The 22,487-nt window shown below is 37.7% G+C and overlaps 1 protein-coding gene across 4 annotated transcripts in view; it reads right to left on the reverse strand.

Moving 5' to 3' along the window:
* Nucleotides 1-22,487, reverse strand: part of CABIN1 (calcineurin binding protein 1) — a 124,967-nt gene that overhangs the window by 79,783 nt on the left and 22,697 nt on the right. For 3 of the 4 annotated variants that reach the window (XM_075718187.1, XM_075718189.1, XM_075718186.1), the window contains exons 21-27: nucleotides 15,368-15,529; nucleotides 13,911-14,117; nucleotides 13,382-13,527; nucleotides 11,192-11,453; nucleotides 8,782-9,042; nucleotides 7,966-8,117; nucleotides 7,222-7,400 (exon numbers count right to left, since the gene is read on the reverse strand). In XM_075718187.1, the coding sequence (XP_075574302.1) occupies nucleotides 7,222-7,400; nucleotides 7,966-8,117; nucleotides 8,782-9,042; nucleotides 11,192-11,453; nucleotides 13,382-13,527; nucleotides 13,911-14,117; nucleotides 15,368-15,529 (1,369 nt within the window). The remainder of the gene's footprint in view (nucleotides 1-7,221; nucleotides 7,401-7,965; nucleotides 8,118-8,781; nucleotides 9,043-11,191; nucleotides 11,454-13,381; nucleotides 13,528-13,910; nucleotides 14,118-15,367; nucleotides 15,530-22,487) is intronic. The other variant, XM_075718188.1, reaches the window with a different exon arrangement.

Raw genomic sequence — 22,487 nt, forward strand, 5'->3', positions numbered from 1 at the left:
AGCCTAACTCACAAATGTCTTTTATATATACACTAAACAGACACACAACATGTATTTTTACACTCATTGTGTTATGAAGCTTTTCCTTCATCTGATAAGAGCTGACTGTAGTTGAGAGTATTAGTGTTACTCAACCCACATGCCAAAGACCACTGCAGTCTGTGAGACATGAGAATTAATTCCAAATTCCTAATTGCTATTGATACCTGTCCTTTTGAAAGATGCAAATCCAAGGAGAACATCAGTGCTTTTAAATAATTTCTGCTATAATTAAAGACAATTTAATGCAACCCAGTGTAATTTAAGAGTTAAAAAATTACTGGGTTTAATAGTTTGTTTACCTAAGGTATTTTCTTAGTTCCCCCACCTGGCAATAGCAGTAAGGCAAGCTTTTCCAAAAAGCTAAGGTGATCCCTCAGTTATAAGCAAATGATAAATCAAGGACTAAACATTCTTTTGAGGTCCCTTCCTGTAAAGTTTCCTGTTATTTCAAAAGCTACGATAAAAATACAACTGGGTATTAATGTCCCAAAATTATTATATGTAGTGGAAATGAATAGAATAAGGAAGAAGGTCTACTAAATTGTGCAAAGACAACTGCAACAAAATTCCTATTAAAAATGTGTCCTGACACCAGATTGTCTCTTTGACGTATTACCTTTTGTTTCATTACTTTGTTGCATCACTCCTAAGTTTTAGTAAGATTTCAAACAACCTGACAAACTGGAATCTCTATTTGATATAAAGTTAAGTATTTCATGTTTATTTCTAAAGATTAAGGAAATGGCACTTGAGAGAATTATATATTTTTTTCAACTCATTCGTCATAATATATTCAACTTGTGATATTTCAGTGATTTCTATGTCAGGTTATATCACCTACTCTATCAACAGGTGAAAAAGAGGAGCTCAGGACAGAAGATGTGAAAAGGTCAAAAGGAAGAATCTTGTTAACTTTCCGAGAGATTAGTAAAAAAATATTGATTATTATTGGAAAGATTTCACTGGGAAAAAACAACTTGTATGTTCATCCATACTGCCAAGAGCTTTACTGTATCACAGTGAGATCCTGACAGTCACTTGGATAACTAAGTAGCTATCACTACTGAAACACATCTGTCTTAGATATTAGAAGAAATATCTGTAGCCTATTTGACTTAATTGTATGCTTAACAGCATTTTAAGATTAATATTATCCTGAATTAAATAGGTTTACTGGGTTGATTCCACGCTTCCCTATTCCACACTTTTCCTCCATACCAGAAAAGCCTTTGTCACTTTGCTCCATTAGCATTCAGACATAACACCTGCATGCCTACAAATTAACAGTAAAATGCTGTGTTACACTTCGGGGAATCTAAATTGAGTATTTAATTTAAAAATGCAACAGGAAAAAAAGGCTCAGTACTGCACTAGCCATTACCCTGTGCCAGCATTCTCCCACATGCACCATAAGCCCTGCGGACCACGCGCCGTAAGCCTTGTTACCTAAGCTGTGTCCACTCACAGGGCTGAAGGAGGGAAGACATGAGACAGTGATGTCTTGAAGTGTGACCTGAACTAACAGACATACAATCCCAATGACAGAGCTCTTACTGCTAAGTATGCTGACCAGGTAACATCTCTCATGGTACAAGCTTACATAATTTATTCTCCGGGGAGCTGAAGTACAGCTTCATGGTGCCAATACAAATGCGGTATTCTGCCTTTGTCAATTAATTACTATGCAGCCCAGTAATCATGTTGTCTGCCCTCCATCCTTTGAAACTTTTTGGAAATTAAAAGGAGGAGGGAAAAGACCTCTGAAACACCTGCATGTTGGGGTAGGTAACAGGCTTACAAAGCCATCAGGGTATAACTCACTTTTTCTAAATAATAACTTTTTCTGTCTTAAATATCTGAAGGAAAATGTATGCCCAGTTATCCCAAGAAGTTATGTGAAATGTGATAAACAATCAGCTACAAGTCAAAAATCAGAAACAAATGGCACAGAAAGCTTTTCTAAAGAGCTACATACATATGCTAACTCAATTTACAGTAAATAAAAATCCTGCTGCACAGTTCAGAGCTTACGAATAACTAACTGTATATTATTAAACAAAATAATCGTCTCATGCAATAAAGGTGGGCCATTCACAGGCTGTGGATGTACAGACTCTCTCTCTTTGTCCTGCCTGCCTGGCACCGTATCTCCCTTCTTCTCCTTACTTGTATGTATGAGCATTTTTCTTTATTGGTCTGTAGTCAGAAACATGATGTATCACACAATTATCATTCTTGAAACAGATTCCACCCATAATGGAAGACAACATTCAGCTCTGTATCAAAAGGCACTTGCACATTATTAAAAACAAAATAATCGCAGAGATTTGCATGGGAGCAGATAAATTTCTTGAGGACAGCAAGTCCTCTGAATGTTTAAAGGGAGCTCTCTTATAACATGAGTCAAAGAAGAGAGTCTATGTTTTGCCTGGCTGCACTGAACGCTGATTTAGTGTTTCGGTAACTTGCAGTCCTATATTGCTGTTCTTCTGTCCTCAAGTGCAGAGCAACAGAGTATCTCATCAATGTTCCATTTATTTAGTCAAGTCCTTTTTACATCTCACACTAAACGTCAGTGTGATACTTTTACTAATCAGAGAGAGGTTGAATTGGGGAAATGGAGCATACTGCAATAAACTGGATCTGATTCATTATTCATGTAGTCCAGTATGCAGTCCCCATGAACATCCAGTACCATGTGCCAGAAAACGATATGTACTGCAGACCGAAAAATTTCATTTTAAACTGCTGGAGAGAGAGACAATTTTGAAGGGTAAGATTTTAATGTTCTAAAATGCAATGTGGACGTTCTTTTATATGCCCAGAAATATCCACTTCATCTTAGAAGCTCATTTAGTTTGGCATGAGTGACAACCTGGTGCAAAAAGTTTCTCAGAGATCACCTTTGTCTCATCAGGATGTTGAGGACACCCATTTGCAAAAAACTGTGCATCTTCATAACATTCGCAGAATTACAGACCAACAAACTATGAAGTGAGACTTCTCCCACAGCATGATGCAAGTAGCCTTTCCCAGTGAGTTTATCATGCAGGTTTTGCCAGTTATTAAAAGCAAGCCGTGACAGGTAAAAGCAGGAAGAGAATGCCTGGGGAACAGAGATTTGTATAAAGGTTAGAGGCAGCACGGGCAATATTGCTTGCAAAAGCAACTAGGCAGACAAACACAAAAAAGGACGATTACATCTAACTACACAAAACGTACTACATGACATGAATGAAGACTTAAACAATAAGACATTTTAACACTGCAATAGCAATGGATACTGAATACATCATCTGCATACCACCACAGTAATACGGAACTGAAAATCAACACAACAAAGGCTTATTACAGCAAAAAAGACCTCACAACAACCTCCCAGTCCACTTTTTGGGAAACAGATTTCTCATTCAGATTTTTTTTTTTTTTTGATTTTAATACTTTTACTGCTTTCTGAACTATAATGCTTATCAGAAAATTTAGGTACATTTAAACTGTTTGAAGTCTGTACTACGACTGTGCTTTAATAACTACATACATCCATCCTGTATAAAGGAGGACAATGAGTACGTCTGTTTTGGTATATAACACTGGCCTATTAGCTGTGTAAATATGCTGACATCCCAGGTAATGATTGTCTTGGTACTTGCTGAGTTCCTGTTTTTTCTTGTTTCCTACTTTGCTCTTGGAAAATAAAGAGAGTCTAAACCTCAGACTTCTACTATCAAATGCAAGTTTTCATTTCGGAGGGGTATAAAACAGCAACAGGCAGGGGTGATGACAGGCAAGACAGGATTAACAGGAGGAAGGAAAAGACGCTGCTGAATGGAAGAACAAGAAAAGAGAAAGGAAGTTGCCTTTTTTACATACATGACAGCAGCTAGCCAGCCAGCAAATAACAGCTGCCTCTCAGCAATACTTCTGTCTCCTTGAGGGAGATAGATGCTAGCAGCTGCCACGAGGAAAAAGAAGTTTAGCTGTATTTACTGGTTCCTTTCTCCCATTGCCATTAAATATATGACTTAAAACTGGTATCACCAGCATTCACTGGATATAAAGCTTTTCAGTGCTCTCAACTTTAACAGTGATTTCTGCATATCCTGGTCTTCTTTTTCCACCAGCAAAACATGCTGGAGATCTACAGGACTATAATAACACATTTAAATATAATGTATCTGAAATAAGTGTGCCCTCACAACTTTACCTATCTACAGATGAATATTTGAAGATCAGAACCACAATATTTTCAAGAAAAGATGTTTGGCTGTGCAGTAATTTCTCTCCTGCTTGTAAGGAGATAATTTGCTGCACCTGAAGGAACATTATTGGATCTCTTGTTAAAAAAAAGATAAAAAAAAGAAACAAACCAAAACCCCCACAAACAACATAAAATTAATAGAAAAAATAGAGCTTGGAAGGAACTGCAAGACTTCATCTTGGCCAGTCCTTTTTCCATCAGGATAAATTACATCTCCATCATTCCTGGCAGATGGCTGTATTGCCACTTTCTAAAGACTTCCAGTGCTGAAGTGTTGCAGTGTTATACTATGCCCAAGAAAACATTATAGTGTTTCACTTTTTTTTTTTTTTTGCTAAATAGTATTTCCTAATACTACTCTAACACTATTTTCTAATCTCCAGATTGAAAATGCAATTTTAGTCTATTTAAGTCTAGTATTGTCTATTCTGTCTCCCATGGACATGGAAATCCTGGGGTTTTGCCTCTAACTCTTTGTACAGCCTTCAACACTATTTAGGTTACACAGGTGTCATGTCTCCCCCTAATCTTCTCTTCCCTAGACAAACCATCCAAATTCCTTCTCTCTTTCCTCACGGGTTATGTTTTCTTGAAGCACAGCACACAAAAATGGCCAAAAGAGGTCTTGCAGGTCATCAATGACATGGATCCCAACTAGCATGTTTGCTTGGGGTAACATATGAAAACTTTGTACGTAAGACTCCGTATAATGCTCTTATTTTGTTTGTGTCATATATGATCAACAGTATCAATACAAGAATAAGAGTAAATAAGAGTATTGTCAGACCTCAGAAAATAAATATCTAGGCTGAATTTAGGCCAAACCATTCTATGAACAACAATGCAGACAGTGTCGCTTGCTGTCAGAATGGTAAAAAAAAAAAAAAAATCTAAAGAATAGTCAAATGATGGATATTGTCTTGCTATTTTTAGGAATGGTACAATGGAAATGCAGGCACCAGTTTTCTTCAGTGATGTGATTACGTGTAAGATGCCAAGAGCATTTTACTTCAAAAGTATATATTTTAATACAAGTAAAATGCAAATGCATGCAGAGGAGCACAGTGTATGTAATAATAGAGAAGCGGAAGACTTCTGAGCATTGCCCAGCCTGTTAGCTCTCCTTCCATCTGTAACAGCCCCAAGGCAAATATTTCAGTTTCCTGGGGCTCTTCAGTATGCTGTATCCAGAGTTTAGTTGTGCCAGCAACTTACAAAACGTTATGAATGATGCAGTATTTTGCAATTCTACTTGTCATGGTTACACACAGACTTCCTAAAGACCACCCTAACTCTGCTTATTTCAGTAGCTGACATTTTTAATTGCTCTGACAGCAGCAAAGCTTAGTCCTAGCTAGGCTAAGCTAGCAGACCCAAGAATTGCTGCTTCAGCCCTGGCAGAGGAAGATGTCCCTTAGCTTGCACCTTCAGGCTTTGCTAAGCAGCCAACTTTGCTCCCATTGGGCAATTAGCACGCCACAGTCCATAATATCTTACTTTTAGTGAATGGACTAATGACACATATTGGAATATTTATCTAACTTATGTATCTCCTGGGAACATTTCAACAGTCTTCAGGACCTAAGCAGATGTAGTCTTAGGCAGAACTGTTTCTCACAGGGAATATTATTTAGGAAATATTTAAGTATTTGCTCCCTTCTGTGTTTGCTGTGTCAAAAGACATCAAAAGGCTAATATAAGAGCCTGATGAGTACATAATCCATTCCCACTAACACACTACATATGATATCAAAAAAGTCCAATAAATTACTCCTGATTGAAATGTAAGCAGGAATAAAATGAACAATTTCTCTCTTCAATTTAGTAAAAGAGATGAAGTATCTTCTGTCAGTTTCACCAAAAATTATGTGTTGGGGAAAAGGAATAAATTCACCTTGAAGAGTTCCAAGGCATATGAACATTTGTTTCAAAACTATGTCAAAGCAAGTTATTTACAAATTCCCATTCTTCAGAAAATGACGATAGGAAGCAGCCCACCCTCCAGAAATAAATTCATATCAAGCAGAGCATTTCTGTGGGGCCTGCCACATTCTACCAACACTAAGCTATACGTTGCAGATGTTTTACTCCTTCTTGAGTGCTGATACTCATAGATCCAGATGGATAAACAAATGGCAGGAAGAGTAGAATCAGAATAAAATTCCTAGCCAAATAATAATGTCAGGTTACTTTTACTTAAATAGTAACTTAATTTCTACTATATATGTATATTGCAAAATCTTCAGTAACACTGTGATACCACCCTACCTTCTGCATTTATAAGCCAATTATTTATTATATCACTTTGTATTCTATAGAGATGAGCTGCTAACCAGTCATTGTAAATGATAAACAAAAAATAAAAGATGAAGTCTACTGGACTGTCATGCAAATCACTTCGTGCTGATACACAATATATTCAAAATAGTTGCCACCTGCCTCCTTCAAAAAAGGATAATACTGTTTTGCTTTGCCTTTTTAACAATTTGTCTTGTTTCAGCCACAGTTCAGATTTTCACCTGGTCATTTCACACAGGCACTGAAACAGTGTCCAGTCTTCTAAAGACTGAACCCACATCTTTTCTAATAAGCTCAGACAGACATTTAGCTCTGCGGGGGGGGGGGGGGGAATCACTGAAAATTCAGTCAGCTACATAGTCCTCCTATCAACACTGCCATTTCAACTAAGTGACAGGTGCCAATGGTGGCAGGTGACAACTTTGAATTTTGTATTTAAAGCTCTGACTGTACATTGATTCTATTTAAAGCACTGAATTTATAAAGGTAATGAGCTTCAATATTGCCCGTGTTACCACAGACCCATCACCCTCCTTGAAATGAGCAGTTTGATCATTCCTGGTCAAACCCCCCATGATTAGAGCACCTCCCTGTGCTGCCAGTATTGAGAACAGGGACTGTACCGTCCGGCGTTGCCTGCTGACGGGGTTTTTTACATTTGACGTAATCGTGGTCAACTGGAGTGGCTGTGTAAGGTGGGGATGTCAGACCTGGACCGGAGGATGAGGGGAGGGAAGTCCCAGGGCCTGGCACTGTTCCGGCTGAAGAGTGAGAGTCTTCATCAATCATGCAAGCTTTTTCCCTTGAGGGGGAAGAAAAAAAAATTAAAGTGTTAACGTACTAGGGACATATACAAAGAACAAAAGGAGACTACATGTTCTTACTACATTTCCAATACAGTCACCAAATCTTACTAATAAATTCTAAATGATGGATTTTCAGTACAGGTTATATTCCTCCCTTGTGACTGCTCAACAGCAAAGCATTCTTTATTTTGTAGTTGTTAGTGAGACAAATTATGAGGACTAAAGTCTCTTATCCTTTAAAATAAAGGCATTTGCTTTTGCATTTTTAACAGTTGATAAAAAAATTAATTTTATTAATAAATAAAACCAGTGGCTTCAAAATAGATCATGGCATCAAAATAGTTTTATTTTGTTCCCTTCCCATCTACACTGTGCCAATTCTTGAGAAGATCCCAGAGTAGTGTATAAACTTACTGCTCATGATACCTGAAAACTGCAAACATCAGAATTAATTCTGATCACTTTGTTTTGTCTATATTTCATTCAGCTTCATTTTAATGGCTTATTTACAGTAGTTTGTAAGTATATTTTCAGAGGACACTTCTGGAAATTAGCACTCACTTTTCTGCAACTTTTGGGGTGTTCTTCTCCTCACCCCTGGCAAATGGTCCCTCAGAAGCTTCTTTCATGAAACTAACTAGTATCTCTGCATCTACTCCGGAGTCTGGTTTCCCCACAAGTTTCAAAATAGAAGCATGAAGTCGAAAGTATACCTAGAAAACACCAAAGTCCATTTGGTCAGTACAGAATTCATAGCTCTGCAACCTATTACAAATAGTCTCTGTAGAAACTGCAGGAGTTAGTACATACAGTCATCTGCTACCTGAACTTACCTGAACAGGATTTTTCCAGCCTTTGAAAGCTGCTTGTAAATTACAAGATCTGAACGCTGTAAAAATTTTATAACTGCAACCTATGGAATACAACAATGAAAGCAGACCTGATCTCCTTGGAAGCAAGTCACCACTGGGTATGCTCTAGATCCACTACCTTACCAGACAACACAGTGAAAGCAAAGGTGCTATGACTACTATTCCATAACTCATGCATGAGCTTATGCTTTCATAGGTATGAGATGCTTGTGAAACCCATCCACGTTTGATTCTGATAAAAAATTATTACTGAACTGTGTGCAGCAAAATCTGGAATTGGAATTTCTGCCTGTCTGTCCAATACTGAAACTTCATACATAAACTGTCTTTAAACAAAACCAGCCTGAATAGCAGGCTCCATTTTATTCTCCAAGTTGGTCTCGTAAGTGTTCCCAGATGCAGAGCACCACATACATATGCCTAATAATATAAAATAATAATAACTGGTATTCCATTATCTGTAGAGAACAAGGTTTTCAAGCCTACATATTTAACTTTCTTTTACCTCCAACGCTTCCATGGCAAGTTCTGGTGGATTATGGTAGTGAATCTTCTTTGGATATCGGGCAGCCTCCTCATGCAAGTAATGACCTGCCTGTTTGTAATGAAGCAGATAGACAACAGGAGGCTGTTTCTGCTTCTCTGCAATCTTTCCCAGCATGTAGTGAATAAGCCACTCCTCTTCATCGCCATCTCCCTCACAGCGAGATGCTGACGTAAAACACAATTTGGCTGTCTCCAACATACTGTCTCGACGCTCCTCCATCTGTGATCGAATGAAGTGTTGAGAATACATGAATTCACTGTGGCTGGGACAAAGAAGTCTAAAAATACACTCCTGCATATAAAAGTGCATAAACGAGGTACATCATTTAAGACATTTTCAACCTAAAAGACCCAGAACATATCCAAGTGATCGAATACATCCTGACAGCCCACAAAATGTGTTTATGGATAGGCTTTTGTTCATTCCAGTAACTGCTGACAAATAACCAGAACAAAACAGTAAGCCAGAAGTGTAAACATATGCATATAAATATAAATCTGAAAAATAACAAACCAATATACATGCCTACAAAAAGCAATTTTACCACTTTTTCAGAGCTGTAATTATCTTAACTCTTCAAAGAAAAAAAAATTATTTGTTTTGTTCTGCAACTAAAGTGTGCTAGAGCCACTATGGACCACTATCATTTGTGAAGAAATGTATTTTATCTTCCTTGCAATGCATGTAATTTTGAGCTGAATATGGCAATAATACTTCCCCCCACCCCCGAAGAAATTAAAACCAGCAACATAAATTAAGGTTAGCTGCCAATAAAGTCACATAAAAAATAGGTCAAGAGATGCATTAATGTAATTTTCTCTCTTTGAAAAAGAAGTTTATAAATTTAAATTGTTGGGCTATAACAGTACCCTAAGCACTTGTTGCACTTCAAGAACTACAACATAGCCTTTTCTTTCCTAAATGTTTTGTAAGGAGAAGAGAATAATAAGGTTTTTATGTATGAGAAACACGTTCCTCAAGAGATATATCCCTGGAAGGGAGATTATATTGTTCTAATTTATCTTTTATTATAATAGAGCTTTTCTTAGTAAGTGATGCCATTTTAATATATTCACTTGAAAAAAGGAATATTCAAGTAGTCCTAAATAAACATTCTGATTTAATCCACAACTTAACATGGCTGTTCTGTATTGTACCTTTTATCTGATAATACGAAATAACTCCAGCATTATCCCTGGAATTCTTCAGCAAGTCGCTCACAGCCAAGAGGCCACAAGACAGTAAGACCAAACTTTTTATAGATCAAAGGCATAAAATGTAATAATTTAATTTTCTGAGTAGTTAGTTTTGGAACTCTTGGATGTAATAACCCTCAGAAAGAAAAGTCTGTTGTTAGCTGTTATTTCAAACATACTATTTAATAAACCATTTCTTCTCCTTTAATACGCATGCTTACATTGTCTTTCTTCTTATAGGGTCAATTGCTGTGTAAGTGTCTATGGGAAGTACAATGTTAATATAGTTATATAGGCAACTCAGATGCAAGACCCATCACTTTCCTGTAAATATGTTCTCCTGGAAACAAAGGATGTTCCCAATACCAATCTCTACAGTTCAAACACTAAAAGTTATTACAAATTACAGCAGATGCTCAGGAGCGGCACTTCTTTTTGTTTTATTCTGCTTCCAGTTGTGGACTACATAATATTTGTAAGTCAGAATAGTTAAATCAGAAATAGAGTTTACTGGTCCAAAAAGACAGACAAAACATTTCCCCTAGCAACTCTTATCACTGTCAGAGAGTATTCAGAATTGCTCATTTTGGCTTAGTAATAAACTTCATAATAATGCTAACTTTTTCATCATCATCACGCATACAGAGCTAATGAATTTATAACAACTTTTTCTACAAAAACTCTATCAATCTCCTCATTTTGATCTTTTGTTTAAGTAAATAGACCAAAAACATAGAAAAGGGGGAAGATGTCTTTAGATACAAGAGATGACATATGGACACAGTTATCAGAGTAATTCCTGATCTTTTCACTATTTAAATATGTATACATTTCACCTTCTCCTGGAGACATTGTATGACATTTACAGAAAGATAAGGTAAATATAATTCCCCTTTCCAGAAGGTTACAATAATTTTGTGTCACCTTCGAAAGATAATTCAAAGATCAAGCTCAAACTAATTTTGCACAGGAAAAGAAGAAAAAAAACCTTTAAATATTGCTTGACACCAGGAGCTTATATTAATGAATATTAGAATTTCCAATGTTACTAAGTAACCATACAGTCTAATATGTGGTATACAGCATGTAAATATTTAATTTAAAAAGTTACTATGTTTAAAAAGTTAATTTAAAATATGTAAAATTTCATACTGCTCTCAGTTAGATCCCACCTGCTGCACAACTTCAGGGGGGAGTTCTGATTTCCACTGCTTAAGTTGTCGAGATGCAAAAGAATGTAGGGCATAGGAAATGGTGCCGTATTCTATCCACAAGGAGAGATTAGAGCTGTCAATCTCTAGGGCTCGCTTGAAGCAATTCAAGACGGGAGTAGAGTGCTTCCAGATTGGGCCATCACTTTTCAATTCATTAGAGTTCAACTTGTCTTGAATACGACTTGCTCGAGCCAGAGCCATGCCAGCCCATGAATCAAACCTATGCAAGCAAGAACATAGCACATGAACAATTTTCCCCCTAAACATTACACTGAATAGCATAGACAAGATCCATTTTGTTGTATCTGCAACTTTCTCATCCTTTCATCATACGCTCTCTGAAAACAGATTTCTGCATCTCGTCCTCCCTTCATAGTGGAACAGAGGCTGTATAGCCCAAATCATACTGATTTTATTAAAAATGGTTTCCTAATAAAGCACTGTCCCCAATAATTGTGACACATGAAAAACAGATGAAACAGGGTTTACTTGCCATGCAAAAATACCGCATCTATACTTCTAATGGCAGCACTCCCATTGCTTTCTTTTCCCAGTAACCACGCTGTCCTGTCCAAACATTGTCACCTCTTATTTCTGTAAGCCAGCAGACAGCCATTATGACATTTTGTATTGTTGGACTGAACTGTGAATGGTCTTTATCACCATCATCATCATTTTCCAACATAAAAATTACAAAAACCAAAATGCATTCGCATAGGAAAATTCTGATGAACAATATAGATTGCTTACTGAGGGGACTGTTCCGGATCTAGTCCTGTGTTTACTAGATCATTGACAATACAGTCTGAAGAGTAGTTTCCATATTCCATAATCTCACATTAACATCTGGGGTCAACTGCTCTGGAATTTTTCAATTTTACCATGATTCTAACACCAAAGGAATAATCATAATGTTCTCACAATTTGCTTATTTCTTGCTGATTTCAACTGAAAACCCGCTTCTGGGTCAAGTGACCTCAATAGTCAGATTCCTGAGTGGAATGGAAGGGGGACTGTAATACAGACATTTGAAGAAGTAACATCTCATATGACTGTGGTAAAAATACAATGCTACCACATAAAGCATCTTTTGAGCAACAAAATGTCACACATTAAAGTAAAAATGCATTCCACTCATTTATTTATGAATTAAGGTTTTAAAGTATCAGAACTACAGAAAAATGGGGCAGTGTGGCAATTTCTTTATCAGGCTTCAAACAAGAGTTTTAGCAATGTGCTAATCACAGTTCCCAGACTACAAGATTCAATAACATTAAACCACAGCTATTGCCTCTGCAGATTTCACATGTAAAATTGCTCTGTGCCTTCACCTTCCCTTGTCTCTGTTATGTGACTGGACTTAGAAATAGTTTTCCTGTCTCAAATCTATCAAACTAGGGTTTTTGTCACTGACCCTGATCTATCAACTTCAAGGAGAATTAAAATGATAGCTAACATCTAACATACAAACCCCATATTTAATCAGTAAATTTAAAGATGATTTAGTTTCATTTTAGAAGACTTATTCAAAACATGCTTTATTTTTAAGATGAGAGAGCTTAATCTTGGTGGTATTTCAGTAAGTTGTTAATTATCAAGAAACAAGTTTTAGTTTAAACATCACTTAAAAACTTTGCTTGAGCTTGTATTCTCTGAGTAGCTTTCTAGCAGCAAGATCAATACTCAGAAAGAGGTCAGCCTAAACAGTTAATCCACTGAAGAATGCTATTTGTGCTATAGCTATGCTATTAAACAGTGACATTTTTCATTCCTTGTCAAGTATGAACATGCCAAAACAAAGAAAAAACGGTGTAGAAGAGGGATACTGATTCGGTTCTTGCCTTTCCCAGTTATTCTTGATTTTAATTTAGCTCCCCCCCCTCTTTTTTTTGTTTTCATTCCAAAACAATCAAATATTTAACGCTAGCTTTTGGGTTTTTTGTTTGTTGGGTTGTTTTAGAGATATTTATTTAGATATTTATACAATTGACCTATGATAATGGATTGCAGGTGGGGTTTTTAGGTTGGTTTTTTTTTTTTTTTCTTTAAACTCCTGAAACCAAAATAAGTATCTTTTGTTGTCTGCTTTTCAGTACTGAAAGAAGTGAGAAGAATGAATGATGTGCAGCAGGATTCAATAATACTGACCTGTTTGGACAAATACAAATGTCGTGCATGTAAAATTTAATGGCCTTAGACTGTTCTTTATTCTTGAAATGATAGTCTGCCAGAAGATAGTACAACTCGGTCACCACTGGTGGAGAATAGTCTGCACCATCCGGGAGAGATGGTGCCTGAAAATAAAAAAAGTAAAGGTTCATATTAAATAAAATGTTCATACTAAATGAACTGCACACTTGCTTCTTCCTTGTAGTGAAAGTAGCCTTTTCATCACAGAATATGAACGTATTGAATATGAAGACAGTGAAAGCATTCCACAGATACACAGAGCATTTACAAACATCTCATATTGACTCCATATTAATGTATATTACAACTCGCCATTCCAAGACTAAAAGCTTTGGTGGTGTCATTCTTACTTCATTTAAATGCAATTACTTGAGGAAATCCAGCATCATGGAATAAATCATTCCCCTAACTACCTCAAAGTCAACATAAAAATAACAACAATAATTTTTACTCCTTTGTATTTTTTTTTAAAAGCAATTATTTATACCTTGCTGCATGTTCCTTCAATATAGGCAGATACAGTATCTAGGCTCAGCATAGGCTTATCTGTTCGAGGAACAATTGTAGCAGTCTTCTTCAAAAGGTTGGCCAAATCGGCAGACACAGTACTGGTTTTGTAACTATCAAATTCCGGAAGAGTTTTAGGCTTAAAATATTCAAACATGAACAAAGCATCTTCCCATGTTAGATCAACCTGAAGAGGGAGGTAGATGAGATGGGAAAAAAATTATCTCAAATTCCAAAAATCAAAAGTCTACTAACGATGAGTTTCAATGGCTTTTCTAGTTCATAAGAATATAAATATTACTCCAGCAGGAAACAAATTAAACCTCCCAAGAACAGAACAACTAAAGGTGCCATTAATTTATGTTGCTCACAAATACAGCATACTGCTCACTGATTAAAAAGACTAAGGTACTGGGCTGTAACTTAGTGTATGTCACTGAAAAATAAAGTCATTCTACTTGCCTAGAAGAGTTGCTCAGAAAAGTTGTCTACAAGCGAGAATCAACTGCAAGCATCCTTAGTGACACTGAGATCATGGGTAAGATACAGAGGAGAAAAGCTCTACACCTTCAATTTCAAACTCAAGTAAGAATACATGTGGATAATCTACTTATACTTCCCTTTCTTCTTAGTTATTCCCATTTTCTCATTATCTTAATTTTCCAAGAGGTTAAGTTTAAGAGATAGAATTCACAAATATTCAATGAGTAATAACATAACAGTATTTGTGTATTTAAAAAGGTATGTTTAAAGGACCCAGACAATTGTTTTGCTTGTATGAAACTGTTTTTCATTTATAATTCTATGACCACTTGCATTTGGTAAATGCAAAAATCATCTGAGGTTTTTGAACAAAATCAATGATGTTTCAAGGCAGAGGACTGCTGCTTTTTCTGTCCTTTCGTTAATACTACAACCCTCTTCCCAAGGCACTCTGTAGTAGTTGTTCTCCAAACTCAACTTCACACATTTCTCATAAACAGCTACCAGATATTTACCATCATACATTTCAAAATAAACTATAATTTACTTGCATAATTAACAGTGACATTTTTCACATTCATAAATTGCAAGGTTGGCTGCTAAAGTTTTCTTCTCTCAAGCTTTTTTCCTCTCTAATTTTCCTCAAACTTCTCTGTTAAAAACAGGAAAGTCATGGCTCAATAAAATCAATTTGTCAATAGTTTCAAAATGGCAGACTACTGTGAATAAGACCATACTATCATTTCATTTCAAATATCTGGCCCTTTATACTCATAAAGGCTTCCACATTTTTTTAAATGAGTTTATTTTCTACAATATGTAAAATGCATAAATTTCACAAGGAAATAGAAGTAATCTTTCTCCAAAATACATTAAGGTGCATTAAAACCAATCAAAGGTGTATCTTTCATGACTTCAGGATATTCCATTGACATTAAATAATACATATCTTACCTGCTGTACTGAATGTTCTTCTAGGTACCTTGCTTTGCTTTTTTTGCTAGGGAAACCATATAAACAATAAAAACACTGTTCCAAGGCTGTTTCCAGCTCTTCTTTGTATGGGTGAGTATCTTCAGAAGTGGATGCTGCGAGCTCTTTTTGTAGTACCTGAACCTACAACACCACAAATATCAATGAAAAAGTCATCTGCAAGCTGAAGATTGATTGCATTAAGTTACCTAGCTGTCTGAAGGCAGATGATGAAAATCACATTAAGAAACTATGCATATTTTTCCCCAATTACAACCAACTACTACCCATATTTCTGTAAACATGTCTCATACAAGTAATTTAAATAGCACTGTAACTGCTAATAAAGCGTTTTTTTCTTTTTCCTATGCTAATTCATGAACTCGTCTTTAATCAACGAGACTAGATTCAGCTTCAAGTTTCAGCCTTAAGATCATTCAAAGTTTTCTACTATGCACCAAGTTGCTTCTGTGAATATAAACACTACAGTTTGTCAACCCTGTGGATAAGGAAAAGGCACAGAAGAATTTCTGCTCTAACACACAAACATCAATTTCCTCTGTATGGAAAAACAGGTTGGAGAGGACTTTGTGGAAAAAGAAGGGACAGCTAATGAAAATCCGGCTAAAAGGGATATAGAATTGCACAGTATGAATACTATCATACAGATGGCTAGACACCAAGGAAAGTGGCTGGATTGATCCCAAATGACTAAACACTGTAGCAAGTTGCTATCTTTAACTTCAACATTACAAGAAAAAGTACCCATCAGCAGCATATTTTGGAAGATGTTATTCCTCTAAAACATTCATTAAAGAAAACTGCAACTGCATGCCAAAAGACAAAACGTAATTCTTTGAAAATTTTCACTAAGCTTCCTTAAAAAGCAAACCAAACAGGAAGACACTTCAAAGCCAATAGAAACATGTTCACCAAGAATAAACTGTGTAGCACAATTTTGGATCTTTATTTCAAAACCAAAACAAAACCCACACGTAATCACTGAGGTTTAAGAATCAATTCCAACAGGTTTCACTATGAAATTTAAGTTTAAAAATGAAATGTGTAAGTAGAAATTACATTCATAATATCTTACACATCCAACAGCAATGTCACATGTGTGTCCCCAATGTCAGAGCGCACCTGTTATGTCTAAAGAAAACTCATTTGAGATGGCAGAAGTGAAATGCTTCTACTGTAATTGTCATTTGGGAGACTGAAGGGTACAGAAAAATACCACGTTCTCCACTGTCATTTGCCTCTAAAGTTTTAGGAAGCTGTATACTCCCAGGAGTGTTCTGTTAACTGGTAAGTAACTTCCTTTACCATTTTTCCTCTGATAGAAAGCATCAATTTTCATTTATTCATTTTAGTAAGTTCTGACTTCAAACCAGCCACACCCATTCCTCAACATACTGGTTAACTTAGGAGTTTGCTCAACTGAAATTTTGTAATCATAAATTGAAAATGCAAAGCATTCACCTATTTGCAATTCATATAAAAGCTCACCATATTACTTTTACAGTACTTCAGCTGCCTGTTTATCACCACTTATCATTTTTCAACATCTAGGATTGTAAACTCAATTATTTATGCATATGATGCATGCTACAAGAACCTTCTCATCATGACTGGCTTTCCTGATGCTACAAAAACTGCACATCATCACAAGGCAAAATTCTGTCCTCTACATGTAAGAAGCTCATCTGTAAATGCCAGGATCAACTATAAGATGTTAATTCTCTTCTGCTTAAAAGATCTGAGCTAAGAACAAGGTACCATTTATTAAGAGCCAAACCCCTGAAAAATAAGAGTAAAGACAATTCTTAGAAGGCATTTCAATAAAATTTTGAGTCACAGCAATCATCTTTGAGTCACGGCAAACACCTTATTTCCAGTACTTTTCCTGTAAGAATTTATGAACATTTGAAATTTACAAAAAGTGTAGATAAATAAGTTGAAAGGAAGATATAAGTATCACAGGATACTGTAACAAAAGCATGATACTCCCACTGCTGCAAACAAAATCATATCTAATGTCAGTAACAGAATTCTCACTCAAACAGTGTTCAAAACAATCTCCTGTGTTCTTATTCATCTTTTATATTCTTAGCAGTAACGCAGAATTGTTCTTAACAATTCAGACTTTGACTATTGCTAGAAGACTTAACTACATATTAACATCTTCTCTTGCACATCACCTTCAGCCACAAGCAACACAATGTACTTGAGCAGAGAGTTCACCTACAGAAGGTGATCATTTGATACTAGTGCATAAAGCACACTTTTAACATTCTTGAAGCTGCCTTTCTCTTCAAATAATTAATCCCATTTTATCTTTGTCTTTCCTTACCCTTTTCAACACCCTCTTGTCTCTGAAAACTAAATACTTCTGCTGAATAATACCATATTATATTCTAAGAATTAGGCAATTCTGTGACTGAAAACTGAAGATTTTGTTCAAAGTACCTGATGCAAAGATCTAGCTGTAAATACATTCACAGCTCTCAATTATCTGTAGTTTATCCAGGTTCATAGGGCATGCTATCAGACTCCCCAGGTTGTGGATACAGGCACACCACACAGACACAATTCAGATTCATCACTTAGGAGCACTGCATCTGAGAGCAAGCTCGAGTCTGCAAACAGGCCATCTATTTTCATGAAGCACAGTGCCTGAGCTAATAAGCCCTCTGGACCTCAGGCAGATCCATGCAGAGGCAACTCAGGTGTATCAGCATTATGCTCCTAATACCAGGGAGACTGAGAGTAGGATGCAGAGATAATCTAATAGTCCTATACTGAATCAGCCTCAGTTCAAACACTGTTCATTAGCTCCAGCTCTACCAGGGCGAGACGACTCCTGCAGAACCCCTCAGGCTCGCCGCACCATCCTTCCTAGCTGTCTAAATTACTGCCCTGGACACACTGCTGCTCAAATGCAGAGGTAGATGGGGTCTGGCACTGAGCTGTGGCTAATAAGCTCCAGGGAGTGCTGAGAAGGGAAATCAAGAAATTCCTGAGTAGCTCTATGCAGAACTAATCATGATTTTCTCTTGGCTGACGGTAATAAACCTCAATGAAGTCAAGCTGAATCTGTAAAGAGCCACTGAAATATCCCTGTAGAGCACTGCCCAATGAATGCCACAGTACCACATTACCTGGGTTTTGCCAAAAACCAGGCTATCCCAGACTGCCAGTACAGTGAAAAGCTGACTGCGCTTCAATTTCTAAGCTAAGAATTAAGTGAGGAAACAGCAATACACATAGAAATATTCTCCTTCGACCATGGGAAATTTCTTTTCTGGTGTAACAACTAGACTTCAAGAAATAATCTTAAAAAGGTCAACAATGAGTAGGTAACTCCTTTCATCTAATAATGCTACAGCATTACTGCCCAGATACCCATTTCTGGAGCATAATTAGATCTTCTAACACCCCCATCTGAACAAAAGAGCAAAGAACAGCCTTCAGACACAGGGAAGGAAGGACTGAAGTAATTCTTCATTCTCATAATCTTTGTTCAATAGATGAACTCTAGATGTATATTTGAAGTTATATATAGTTAATAATACGAAAACAATAGAATTATTCTTTTTTTTCAGTCTGTGGTACAAAAATGAATGCAGGTATAATCAAATTAGTCAAATTTATCAAGAGCAGAACAGCCAAATACATCACAGCTTCAGGACCAAATCCAGGTAATACCATACAGTCTGTGAGTGATCAATAGTATTCCAGATGCGTAACTAAGGACAGACGATGGCCTGCAGATCTTCACTCTTGTGATTTGGAAGAAACAAAGAACCAAGTTTAACTCCAAAATTCAAAACTGAATTTTCCTGGGTGAAAGTTAAATATACTCTTTTTTACATGTTATCTAGTGTTTACCTATACTGAAAATGTGCAAACTTTATGTAACACTTGACAAATTCAGTTCTGTGAAGTGAGCAACTTATTTAGAATCACTAAGCAAGACGAATATGGAATCCCACGGGGTTATTTTAGCAGCAATTTTAAAGAAGTAACACTACTGTTTTTTTCAGCTTGTGAATAATGTACAGTACTATCAGACTACTTGATATTCCTACTTTGCTTTCAAATCTTAGGAACAAAATAAAATACTAGTGCAAGAAGCAAAACAGAGGGGAAAAAGCAGAAGAAAACAATTATTCTTCTCAGTGAGATAAGTCCACAGAACAATGGGAATTATGACAGGAAATAAACTGTTCTCAGGTTTATCTTCCTTTTTATATCAAGACTCAAAAGTTCACATCTATTACTTGGCAGATTTTAGAAAACTGGCTTCCAAACAGAGAACATAACTTTTTATTCTAATACTTAGGTATGCTGTCATCCTTCTTATATTCACTAGTCTTAATTTTTCTTTTCTTTAACATAAGAGTTCTCAGAATTAAAGACATTCGAATATAATTTTGATTACTGAACATAAATGAGCATAATTCTTGACCTCGTCTTTCTGAGAAGAAATCACCCTTCAATGTATTTTTAAAAGCAAAGACTACACCCCCATTCTTCCACTTAAAGGTCACTAATACTTGAAACTTGGTCTCACAGTCTGTGATGACAGAAAAATGTCCTTAAAATTTAATTTTGCTTTATACAAATTTAAAACACTTCAAGGTTCATCTGAAAGCAATAGTTACAGTATTTTTGGTAAAAAAAAAAGTCCATGTACTGAGTCACTCAGTTTTGCTGCCAGCTATCCACATCCCTACTAACTATCCACATAGGACAATTGGTTGAAGGATTGGGAGCACAGGTAGTGTTTTCCTCAATCCCATCAGTGGCAGGGAAGAATACTGAAAGCAACAGGAAAGCCCAGCCAATTAACAAGTGGCTCAGAGGCTGCTGCCATCGGTGGAATTTTGGTTTTTTTGACCATGGGGAGGTTTACATGGCACCAGGCCTGCAGCTCTCTCCAAGGGAGAAAGGGATTCTCGCTCATGAGTTGGCGGGGCTCATCAAGAGGTCTGTAAACTAGGTTTGAAGGGGGAAGGGGATATAACCAGGCCCACGAGAGAGGAGCCCAAGGGTGGCATGGCAACGTTGGGGGTGAAATGGATAGCCCAGCTCAAGTGCATCTACACCAATGCACGCAGCATGGGCAACAAATAGGAGGAGCTGGAAGCCATTGTGCAGCAGAACAGCTATGACTTAGTCGCCATCACAGAAACGTGGTGGGATGACTTTCATGACTGGAGTGCTGCATTGGATGGCTATAAGCTCTTCAGAAGGGACAGGCAAGGAAGGAGAGGCGGTGGGGTGGCTCTGTATGTTAGGGAGTGTTTCGATTGTATAGAGCTCAACAGCTGTAATGATAAGGTTGAGTGTTTATGGGTAAGGATGAGGGGGAAGGCCAACACAGCAGACGTCCTGCTGGGAGTCTGCTACAGACCACCCAACCAGGATAAAGAGGTAGATGAAGCATTCTGTAAGAGGGCTGGCAGAAGTCTCACAATCACTAGCCCTTGTTCTCATGGGGGACTTCAACTTGCCAGACATCTGCTGGAAATACAACACAGCAGAAAGAACAGTCTTGGAGGTTCCTGGAGTGTGTGGAAGATAACTTCCTGACACAGCTGGTAAGTGAGCCTACCAAGGAAGGTGCCTTTCTTGACCTGCTGTTTACAAACAGAGAAGGACTCGTGGGAGATGTCATGGTCGGAGGCCGCCTTGGGCTTGGCGACCATGATACCATAGTTTTCAATTCTTGGCAAAGTAAGGAGGAGGGCCAGCAAAACCACTACCATGGACTTCTGGAGGGCAGACTTTGGCCTGTTCAGGACACTGGTTGGGAAAGTCCCTTGGGAGACAGTCCTGAAGGGCAAAGGGGTCCAGGAAGGCTGGGCGTTCTTCAATAAGGAAGTCTTAAAGGCACAGGAGGAGGCTGTCCCCATGTGCCATAAGATGAACTGGCGGGGAAGACAACCGGCCTGGCTGAACAGGGTGCTTTTGCTGGGACTCAGGGAAAAAAAGGAGAGTTTACTATTTTTGGAAGAAGGGGCAGGCAACTCAAGAAGAGTACAGGGAACTCATTACGTCATGCAGAGACAGAATTAGAAAAGCAAAAGCCCAGCTAGAACTCAATCTGGCCACTGTTGCAAGAGATAATAAAAAATGTTTCTACCAATACATTACAACTACATTACAACCAATACATTACAACAACATTACATTACCAATACATTACAACTACCTGAAAGGAGGTTGTAGTGAGGTGGGTGTTGGTCTCTTCTCCCAAGTAGCTAGCGATAGGACAAGAGGAAATGGGCTTAAGCTGCGCCAGGGGAGGTTTAGACTGGAAATTAGGAAAAATTTCTTTACGGAAAGGGTGGTCAGGCATTGGAACAGGCTGCCCAGAGAGGTGGTGGAGTCACCATCCCTGGAGGCGTTTAAAAAACAGGTAGATGTGGCACTTCGGGATATGGTTTAGTCTGGTCTACCCTTGATTAGTCTAGAGTGGGCTTGGTAGTGTAGGTTAATGGTTGGACTGGATGATCTTGGAGGTCTTTTCCAACCTGGATGATTCTATGATTCTATGATTAACAACAAAAAGAAAGCCAAGGAGAATCTCCATCCTTTGTTGGATGTGGGGGGGAACATTGCCACCTAGGATGAGGAAAAGGCTGAGGTACTTAATGCCTTCTTTGCCTCAGTCTTTAATAGCCACACCAGTTATCGCCAGGGCATTCAGCCCCCTGAGCTGGAAGACAGGGACAGGGAGCAGAATGAAGCCCCCATAATCCAGGAAGAAGCAGTTAATGACATGCTACACCACCTGGACACTGACAAGTCTATGGGGCCAGATGGGATCCACCCAAGAGTACTGAGGGAGCTGGCAGAGGACCTTGCCAAGCCACTCTCCATCATCTATCAGCAGTCCTGGTTAACAGGGGAGGTCCCAGACAACTGGAGGTTTGCCAATGTGACACCCATCTACAAGAAGGGCCGTAAAGAGGATCTGGGGAACTACAGGCCTGTCAGCCTGACTTCGGTGCCGGGGAAGATTATGGAGCGGTTCATCTTGAGTATGCTCAACAGGCATGTGCAGGTCAATCAGGGGATCAGGCCCAGCCAG

Source organism: Pelecanus crispus, chromosome 11, assembly GCF_030463565.1.
Source record: "Pelecanus crispus isolate bPelCri1 chromosome 11, bPelCri1.pri, whole genome shotgun sequence".
NCBI classification, from domain to species: Eukaryota; Metazoa; Chordata; class Aves; order Pelecaniformes; family Pelecanidae; genus Pelecanus; species Pelecanus crispus.